Source organism: Rhagoletis zephyria, unplaced genomic scaffold (genome assembly GCF_001687245.7).
Source record: "Rhagoletis zephyria isolate East Lansing unplaced genomic scaffold, Rhagoletis_zephyria_1.1 Rzeph_scaffold_09492, whole genome shotgun sequence".
Lineage (NCBI taxonomy): Eukaryota > Metazoa > Arthropoda > Insecta > Diptera > Tephritidae > Rhagoletis > Rhagoletis zephyria.
The window spans coordinates 12,611-23,834 of record NW_016166570.1 but is presented as its reverse complement, the minus strand read 5'-3'; the positions used below and the strand labels follow the sequence as shown (position 1 = coordinate 23,834).

Here is an 11,224-nt window from a genome sequence, read left to right as displayed (position 1 = left end):
CTTTGAAATTTTAAAGATATGATCAATTCAAAAAATTATCTAAAAAAAAATCAATGCAATGTAGAATAAAAATATGCGTACCAAATGAGAGAGGAAATTCTACTGATTTTAAAAACAATAAAGCTTTTTGGTTTATATGGACGAATAGGTATTGAAAATGCGCTTTTAATAATTTTATTCTTTTTAAGTAAATAAAGTTACAGGACAAAATTCGATGATAAGGTCGTGCGTATATTAATCCTCAAACAATAATTTAAAAGAAAAAAATAAAATATTTTAAGTTTTCAAGGATATTTAAGGAAAAAATGTTTAAAGGACATTTTCCATACCCATTCGTCCTTATGCACCAAAAAAAATGTATTCTGTTATAATATAACAGAATAATTTCTTTTATATGATATCCCTATTGTTATTCTACATTGCAATGAATTTTTTTAATAATTTTTTGAAGTAATCATATTTTTAAATTACAAAGTCCTTTAAAAATATCCTGACTTCAGAGAGAAAAACTAAGTACACAGTTTTACTATAATTCACCCACAGTTTGGGGAATATATTAATTTTTTGTGTGTAAAATTTACTGTCGCATGGCGTTATAAATTCAGAGCCCAAACAAAAAAAACAAAAATTTCTTCCCTTAACCAAAATATTAGACCTTTAATAATAAATAAAATAATGCATTAGTAAATGAAAAGCGAAAGAAAAACTAACTTTCACAGATTTAATATAAATTACAAAATTAGATGGATTCATCTACTCGCCGTCAACTTCCTGCAGCTTTTCCATTTATTACATTTCGTTGCGCAATGCAAATTCTCTCTTCGGTTGCATTCATCTACAGCAGCTAATGAAAGTCATATTCTTGTTAACTGCATAGCTGCTAATAAACCAATTCCATGAAATCCGGCAACAGCTGTGCCATTGCATGCCATCACAGCTGGAGCAGTTCACAGCTAGTTGGCGAAATGTTACTGCACCTGCTGATTACGCTGCAGCTAATCGGCAGGTGTACCAACTCTATTTAATTTAAAATCCGCCAAGCTGTCAACTTCAATGCCAAATAAGTAGACTTAATAGATATAGACATATAGAAATCAGTGTACAATTGTATTTAAGTATATGTATATGTACATCTATGTTAACAACCCTATTCACACAGACAATTGCATTCTGTGCACCCGAGAGCATGCAAATAAATTACAGCCTGAAAGTCATTAGACGCCGCTGGGGAAAGCCTAGAGTTAAATATTAAAGTTTTGTAATTTTCCTTCAAGCGATATTGAAATGCAATGAGTCGATTTTAACATATTTATGCCTTAAATAAACTATTTATCGTAAGTAAGGGAATGTTGCTGTAGTCATTTCAACTTTTAGTGCAGTCACCTGATCCAACAGAGCATAATCCATACCTAGAACTTTAGTCAGAATATTAAGAGCGTGTCTACTTATTTTGCTCATACCATCCCTCAAAGCGGGAAAAAATGGCAATCGCACATAAGCGTGTGGAATAATACTTATAATAACACTTACACATATGTATGTATGTCAGTGTTTGGCGGAGTTTCTCCTCCGATTTACATAAATTTTATTTATATACATGTGCTATACAGACAGGATTGTGGGATGAATACAAAAATATTAATAAAATGTATAAAAACCTGGTTAAAATAAAGAAAATTAAATACATGGAAAATAAAGTCATAATGAATGAAAACAACGCCAAAGAAATGTGGAAGTACCTTAAATCCACGGTCTGCTTGGCGCGTGATAAGGAAGGTATTAATAAAGCGGTAATCGATGGTATATTGGTAGAAGATGATCTTGCTTTGGCAAATGGACTTAACAAGTTTTTTATAAATAGTGTGATAGAAATAAATAATATTATAGAATATTTCGATATAACACTAAGTGGTAGTCACGCCAATTCCGAATTTAAGTTTGCAAAAATTACAACCGATGAAGTTATAAAAATCCTGCAAGACTTTTAAATACAAAATAGGCGGTAGAAAAATTCTGTCTGACGGTGTAATAAAAGACTCTATAATGTATACAGGGTATTTCTACGCCCAAATAATAAATAGCAGTTTGGAAGATGGTATTGTACCAGAAAAGTGGAAAATGTCAACGGTGATCCCAGTCGAAAAAGTCAAAAAGACAATACAACCAGAAGAGCTCAGACCCATAAATACCATACCAAGTGATGCTAAAATTCTTGAGGTGTATGTTAAGAATCAATTGGTAAAACATCTAGATTCAAACAAAATACTTGTCAGTCAACAGTCGGGTTTTAGGAAAAAACATTCGTGCGAAACAGCTCTTAACTTTGTGATATCGGAGTGGAAAGACGACCTAAATAATAAGAAAGTGGTGGTTGCTGTCTTTCTTGACCTTAAAAGAGCCTTCGAAACGGTAGACAGGGAAATACTTATCAAAAAGCTTCAACAAATCGGTATTAAAGACATAGAGCTTGCGTGGTTTCGCAGTTATTTAAAGCATAGGAAACAGCGAGACAGTTATAAAAACAGCGATATCGGACGAATTGGAAGTGCCCATAGGCTTACCACAAGGCTCGGTGCTAGCACCAATACTGTTCCTCATATATATAAATGATATAATAAATGTAATACAAGACTGTGAGATCAAACTATTTGCAGATGATGCATTACTTATGATCAGTGATGATAATATTACTACTGCGGTAACAAAAATGCAAAATGATCTTAATAACTTATACACATGGCTATGCGCGAATAGGCTAAAGCTTAACATAAATAAAACGAAATATATGGTGATAACTAGGAAAAATATTAATGATGAAGACTTAAGTGGGCTAAAAATAAATAATGAAAGCATACAAAAAGTTAATAGCATAAAATATTTAGGAATTATAATTGATAACAAACTTAAATTTGAAGAACATATAAACTACATAGTGGAGAAAGTCGCGAAAAAGATTGGGGTTGTGCAGAGAACTACCAAGTATATACAAGAAAAATATAAAATAATTATTTATAAATCGGTCATTGAACCACACTTTGTGTATTGCCCATCGATCCTATTCATAATAGCAGACAAAGAAATTGATAAACTACAAAAGCTTCAAAACAGATGCATGAGGTTTATTCTTAAAAAACGTAGAGATGCTAGAACGGGTGATATGTTAAAAAAGTTGAACTGGTTGAGTGTCAAACAAAAAATTTACTTTCACACCATGAAGTTGATATTTAATATAAAACATGGAAATGTACCTGAGTATTTAAGTAACAACGTAGTTTTAGTGGAGCAAACACACAATATAAATACTAGGAATAGACATAATTTCAAATTGCCATTGTTTCGAACAGAAATAGATAAGCAAAATATTTTCTACAAAGGCCTAAAAGGCTACAACGAGCTCCCATTGGAAATTAAAAACTGCAATGAAATCTTAGTTTTTAAGGCAAAATTATATGAATTTTGTAAAACTTTACCTATAAGATAGGATAGTGTAAATTGTATTTTGAATTAGGCTTGAGCCGTAATAAATAAATAAATAAATAAATAAAATAAATATTTGTGGCGTGCGCCTTTATGTTGTCACATAATGGGAAGGGACCCACAGTTTTACGCCAGCTCCGAACGGTGATTGTATTTTTATGAAAAGCTGTATTTCATGGCAGAAATCCATGGCTGAGTGGAAGATCGACCTATGTATATCAGCTGCCGGTTCGAAAACGCCCTATCTCAGCACATTTTCAATGTATTTTCGTTTGAGTAGGGCCTTTTTGAATCGACAGCTGAGATAGGGCGTTCTTCAATTCAAATTCTGAGATAGGGCGTTTTTTAAAAAGTTTTCGGAGATACGGCGGTTTCGAGCTGGCTGCCGAGATTACCACTCAGCCATGGGAATACACTCGGAGGTTTGCCATTGCCTGCGGAGGGGCAACTGCTATTAGAAAAAACTGTTTGGTTTATTATTTTTTGATATTGTGTTGAACCGGGCTTTAACCCAGGCCCTGCGGAATGGTAGCACGTACTACTACTAACCACTACACCATAGCGACCGCCAAAGCTCCTTTGTAGTCAAAACCTTAAAAAACTAAATAACTTTCATTTCAGGCAGATCTATCTTACGCTAAAGCCACTATGCGAAAATCAACATCCATATTAAACGGGAAGATCTAGTAATACTGGACTACCGAGCCTAACTCAAGCAATTGAAAAGGCATTGTAGCATACTTAAACAGAGAGCCGTGTGTGCATTTTTTGATATATCAATTAGTTTTTATAATACGTCACAAGAAACAATATCTATCTGTATGGCAGGGAATAATACCTTTAAGCTAATAAGTAAATACATAAGGACTGTTATCTCCACTGTTGCGGCCTATACTGCAGGGAATACATCAGAAAGATTTCAAAAATGAAATCGGGATTTTTGTACCGGCTACCAATTTCGTGAAAAGCGTAGTTATCATGCCCATTTCTTTTACTATGGTTATTTCAAAAATAAGTTTTTCTTTTTTGTATAAATATTCAGCCAAAAGACGAAATTTGGTCACTTTAACATAATTGAATTAGGTACCAAAAGAAATTCAATTATATGTATTCACATATTCTCATATGGTCAAACCCATAATAGTGTATGTAGCACTACTAGAGTATGATTTAAAAATACCACTCAAACAGCTATTAAAAAATGTTTCAAGATCCAAATGCATGCATGCTTATCTGTAACCGGGGCAATGATAAGAGGAAGCAGCAACGCAGGTACTCGAGTAAAGTAAGTAACGAGTAAAGTAACGATACGAAAGATACGGGTATTGATTGGATTAGTAATGAATACATACGAGTATGCAAATTTTCGTTACTTTTACTGTTCTAGCAGGCACTCGTGCTACATACACTGAGGGAAATAATGGTGGCGGGTTGAAATTTAACACTTTAAGGGCCGGTTGTTCAATGTCTGATTATCACTACTTGCCGGTTAAACATCATTATCGACGTTTTCGTCACCATGCTTATAACATGTGATCGATAAAGCAGTCGTTGTATTTAACTGGAGCTTCTACCTCCGATTTGTGCAAATCAGGCATTGAACAACCGGCCCTAAAGCTTAAAAGTTTGAGAAGGAGATTATCTGTATCGCTCTTCTTAGCTTCACAACCAAAAATAAATACAAACAAGTGTTTTTTTTCTCAAAATAATATCAGAAAAAAATCCAAAAATTTATCAAAAATGTACATATGTACATATATCATGTATTTTTTAGTATCAATTAAAAAAAGTTAAATNGTTTTTTTTCTCAAAATAATATCAGAAAAAAATCCAAAAATGTATCAAAAATGTACATATGTACATATATCATGTATTTTTTAGTATCAATTAAAAAAAGTTAAATGTATATAAAAACTAATTTTGTGGGACGTATAATTTGCTTTTATTTATTTTTCTTGCTTTACAAAAACAAAGAAATATACATTTATACTTATACAACGAGTAAAAGAGTCCTTCATTTAATGACAGCGTATGATTTTGCTTTTTAAAGGGAGATATTTAAGTGAAAGAGGAACAGAAAATAATAGGGCATGAAGAGTTCTATCGAACCACATTTTTGATTTGTCCATAGATGGCGGGTATTCTTGACTTAGGCCAAAAATTTCACTTCTCATTTGACATCAGTAATGAAAAAGGAATGTCAATCACCTGATACCAAAATTTGATCAGATTTTATGATGTAACGAAGACGCATTTGACAAAAAAAGAACAGCTTTTAGTTGATGCAGTTTTTGACATCAGTAATTTTGACATAATGAAAACCAAGCATTAGACACAGTTTTCAGATAATAAAGCATCTGAAATCGTATTTATTTTTTATGAATTTGTTTACATGAGTGGGATATACTTAGGGCCAATTTCACAATGCGTAGTTAACTCAGAATCGGCAGTTAACTACAGATTTTTGTACTGAAAATCTCTAGTTAACTGCCGATTCTGAGTTAACTACGCACTGTGAAATTGGCCCTTGCATCAAAAATATCGGTTCTATATATGATACATAGATATGCATCGATGAAATATTTCGATGCATCAGATCGAAAAAACATCGATGTATTTTTTTTACTTGCATCCCTAAGCCAAATGTGATACCACACACAGTGATGACAAACTTAGTCAAAAAGAAGAAAGTTGAAGAGTTGCTTTTTTGCAAGTATAGACGATTCGATTATTTCTTGAAAAATTCGATTATATATATCCGAATTTTACCACCACAAAGTTCGATTTCAAAAATTCGCCATTTCGGAGCTAAAATTCGATTAACTTCCCCTACTTCAAACTAAACATTTGAATGCACATTTATATGTCTGGCTGTAGCTGAGTGCGCAAAGATGCTTGCCACAATTTTCTTATTTCCAGAGGGTCAGGGTTCGAATTCCATTGCAGGCAACATTCAAATTAAGTATTTTTTTTTGGTTTCTATCTTGATCATTCACTTCACGGATACTTTTTCATAACAAACGTTTCATTTTAATATGCGTAGTTGAATTGGATATTTACCATTATACAGTATTTTCGTTGACGTTTGTAGTAAGATCAACTATGTTTCTGATTGATTTTACTATTTTTTCCCTCAGCGTAGTAAAAATAAATTCAAACACGGTAACCCTGTCGGACGCCTTGAAATCTTTTAAAGAAAGGGGTAAATACATCATGGCCAAAACCTTGGTCTTAGACCAAATTTATTCCATCCTTAGTTATAAAAAGAGGTGCAAGTTCATATTTCCCTTTTCTGAGGATTGGAGCAGATATCCCACTTGGTTGTATGACGGTTCACAAAAATGGTATACCGATGGTTCCAAAACACCTTACAGTATAGGCGTGAATGTGGTGGGACCGCGATTCCGAACAGCTTTTCCATTAGGCAAAGACGCAACGATATTCCGATCGGAACCAGCTGCCATACTTAAGAACGTCCACATCTTGTTAAACTGCTTAAGTGCAAAATCCTAAAACGCTATGTGGAGCATTAACAGGTCATTGTGCTTGCAACAAACAAATCGACCCCTTTGCGCGAAATTATCGTATATGCCATTTTTTCGAAATTTACATTTTGACGCAAGCCATATAGTTACGCCAAAAATTTACGCTATCTCTTATCGTATGTTGCAATGCATCTTGTGGGCGAAATAGTCGTATGCGCCATACAAAAGTATTTTAAACGTAGTAAAAAAAATAAAATAAGAAAATTTAAAAAGATTTTTGAAGAGTACAAAAAAAACGAAACGAAAGGTATCGATATGTACATGCTTGACCACTGTAGTACATACATTTGCAGACTGGTGAAGAGGATATCAATGGATCACCTGATTACCCCTGCCCAACACTAGCTCATCGTAAGGCCAGATTTTTAAATGACTACACACTCAGCAATAACGATCTAATGCAGATTTCGCAGCAGGATTCAATAGAATTATTGTGCATATTAAACAAATAAAGTTAAAACAGTGGGCACAATAGATCAAAACTGGTCGCGGTGCAAGGGGACTGTAGACCTATCCTTACATCATCAAGATCCCAAATTGATGGTGCCAATACTGGAGTTGGCTTATTTGGACCAAGAAATCAGAAAAGTTTATCAAGCGGGAATTTCACCAAACTAAATCTTCGCCGGCGATTATCTCGGTAGATGGACTATGGTATAAAGGCTAATAGTACTTAGCAAACCGAGTACAAGTAAAAAGTCTACNAGTGCGAATTCCATTGCAGGCAACATTCAAATTAAGTATTTTTTTTTGGTTTCTATCTTGATTATTCACTTCACGGATACTTTTTCAAAACAAACGTTTCATTTTAATATGCGCGTAGTTGAATTGGATATTTACCACTATACAGTATTTTCGTTGACGTTTGTAGTAAGATCAACTATGTTTCTGATTGATTTTTCTATTTTTTCCCCTCAGTGTAGAAAAAATAAATTCAAACAAGGTAACCCTGTCAGACGCCTCGAAATCTTTTAAAGAAAGGAGTAAATACATCATGGCCAAAACCCTGGTCTTAGACCAAATTTATTCCCTCTTAGTTATAAAAAGAGGTGCAAGTTCATATTTCCGTTTTCTGAGGATTGGAGCAGATATCCCACTTGGTTGTATGACGGTTCACAAAAATGGTATACCGATGGTTCAAAAACACCTTACAGTATAGGTGTGCATGTGGTGGGACCGCGATTCCGAACAGCTTTAATTATATTAAACAAATAAAGTTAAAAGAGTGGGCACAATAGATCAAACCTGGTCGCGGTGCAAGGGGACTGTAGACCTATCCTTACATCATCAAGATCCAAAATTGATGGTGCCAATACTGGAGTTGGCTTATTTGGACCAAGAATTCAGAAAAGTTTATCAAGCGGGGATTTCACCAAAGTAAATCTTCGCCGGCGATTATCTCGGTAGATGGACTATAGTATAAAGGCTAATAGTACTTAGCAAACCGAGTACAAGTAAAAAGTCTACCCTGTGGTGGGTTCTATTTTACGAAAGCTTTAATGGATTGAAAAGGCTGATACACCCGCGAAATGCAAAGTCCAACAGAGCCAACCAAGGGATGCAGAATAGAGCTTCTCAAAATGACTCCATGTTGTAGTCCAGTGGCGTATTTCAAAGGGTAAAAGGCAGTCAAAAACTATTACTGGATTTCTAAAAGGGCACTCCAAAACTTTGGTATGAACCCACCAAATTTGTTTTTTTTTTTTTTAAGACCACTTATATAGGAACCAGAAACCACTGTGCAATTCTGTCTTCAGATTTGTATTCAACAAACTCACCAAATTTCGATTAAATTTAGTAATATTTTCAAGTGGGTCCATCCCCAATTGGATTCAAGCAGTAACTTTAACCAATGCTGATTGAACTAAGATCCTATACATTCAAAAAAGCAACTCTTAGTAGGACATGTTTGTCTGTTTCACTTGAAATTTATTATTCTAAATTGCCATGAAACGAGAAGAAAATCGCTGTAAAATTTTCATTAGTTGAACAATTGCTTAACCCCATTTCATAAATCGATTCTTTTGTTAGCACAAATCAATAGCAACCCAATCAAAGATACACAATAGTCAAACAATTTACTGTAAAACAATNGTTGTAGTCCAGTGGCGTATTTCAAAGGGTAAAAGGCAGTCAAAAACTATTACTGAATTTCTAAAAGGGCACTCCAAAACTTTGGTATGAACCCAACAAATTTTATTTTTTTTTGTTTTAAGACCACTTATAAAGGAAGCAGAAACAACTGTGCAATTCTGTCTTCAGATTTGTATTCAACAAACTCACCAAATTTCGATTAAATTTAGTAATATTTTCAAGTGGGTCCATCCCCAATTGGATTCAAGCAGTAACTTTAACCAATGCTGATTGAACTAAGATCCTATACATTCAAAAAAGCAACTCTTAGTAGGACATGTTTGTCTGTTTCACTTGAAATTTATTATTCTAAATTGCCATGAAACGAGAAGAAAATCGCTGTAAAATTTTCATTAGTTGAACAATTGCTTAACCCCATTTCATAAATCGATTCTTTTGTTAGCACAAATCAATAGCAACCCAATCAAAGATACACAATAGTCAAACAATTTACTGTAAAACAATGAAAGGAGGCGTAGCATCGGGGTAAAGGTTAGTTTACTTAATTATTGAAAACACCAGCTGGCATTGTTAGCACAAGGAGAGAAAAAAAACGAAAATTTATTGCTGTAACAAATGTGTTGGTAGTAAAATACAATACACGAATGTAGAAGCAGGAAAAATGCAGCAAATTTAAAATAAAACAAATGTTATAGACCTCTAAAGCTGCTCAGCTATGCACGACGTAAATATGTGTGTTTTTAGATATGTATGGGCATAGTTGGTTTCACGATTCTGCTGATAAAGTAATGGTCGTACATACATACATATATAAATATAAAAGTACATAACTACAAACAGTGGTCGAAAAAATTATAGCCGCACCATATTTAGACAAGATATTTTGTGTTTGTTATTTGACTATGGTGAATTTAAAAAAATATGTAGTTCCTTCTTTCAAAAAAGAAACAGTGAAAATCTAGGTTTCCAACTTTGGGCAAATTAAAAAAAAATCAACAAGTTTTCGTAAAATTTCGAGCTTTTTTAATTAGATTTCCTAGAAATATTTTGAGTATGCAGTTTTGTAGCTCACTGAATTTTATTAGCATAAAGTACAAATTTCATATGGCTAGAAATTATTATTATTTTTTAGAATTTTTTTCGAAAATGTTGCGGTTTTGCTTAATATATAAAAAAGATTTGTATTCGTTATATGGAAGCAAATGGGACAAAACAAAAGTTCTAAAAAATCAACCGTAATTTTTATCAATGTAAAACTTGTACTTTATTTTATCATCAATGGGCTATAAAAACTGCATACTCAGCATGCTCAGATTATTTCTGATTAAAAAAGCTCGGTTCTTGGATTTACACAGGTTTTGTTAAAGAATTAACTATACTTTTGTAACAAAATAACCAAAATTAAAAAGCAACAAAAAAAGATGTTAAAATTTGTCAAAATGTGGTGCGGCTATAATTTTTTCGACCGCTGTACATACATATCGTCACCTGAAATGCAAAAAGACGTAACAACAACGTAAATGAAATGGAAAAAGTCGTAACTAATATTTTTATTCATTTTTATTATATTTTTCATAAAATGATGTGGGGAGTTGTAATTCGGTGAAATCCATGTATAACTCAAAAAGTGAATTTTGAATTTTTTATTAGTTATGACTTTTTGCAATTCAACGATGATTTTTGTTACGTCATTTTGCATTTCAGCTGACGATATGTACAGGTATGAACACAAGCGTGAAAGACACCTTAAGCGCTTAATAGAGCGCTTACATAAAACACGAATGTGCCACATGCATTTTTTCTTTAAATCACAGTTTTTTATTTCCTTTGCACAAAATTTACACCAATTTTCACTATCAATTTTCCCTTGTCTATTTTAACTTTCAGCCAAAGCCGCCACTAAAATCCAAGCCGTTTTTCGAGGACACAAAGTACGAAACACCATGAAGAAGAGCGAAACTAAACCAACACCCACCGCTAGCGCCATCGCTAATAGCAAAAATGCAGCAGCTTCGGCGGCAGCCGCAGCAGAAGCAGAAGCGGCGGAGCCAACCAAAGCTGAATTAGAGGCTGAATTCGATCCCAATGACAAAGGTAGGTGACATACT

At 33.6% G+C, this 11,224-nt stretch overlaps 1 protein-coding gene across 1 annotated transcript in view; it reads left to right on the top strand.

Annotated features, from left to right (window-relative positions):
- The first annotated feature begins 11,059 nt into the window (after positions 1 to 11,059).
- LOC108375824 (uncharacterized) overlaps positions 11,060 to 11,224 on the top strand; it is an 8,086-nt gene continuing 7,921 nt past the window's right edge. The window contains exon 1 of the mRNA XM_017631970.1: positions 11,060 to 11,210. Coding sequence (XP_017487459.1) covers positions 11,060 to 11,210 — 151 coding nt within the window. The remainder of the gene's footprint in view (positions 11,211 to 11,224) is intronic.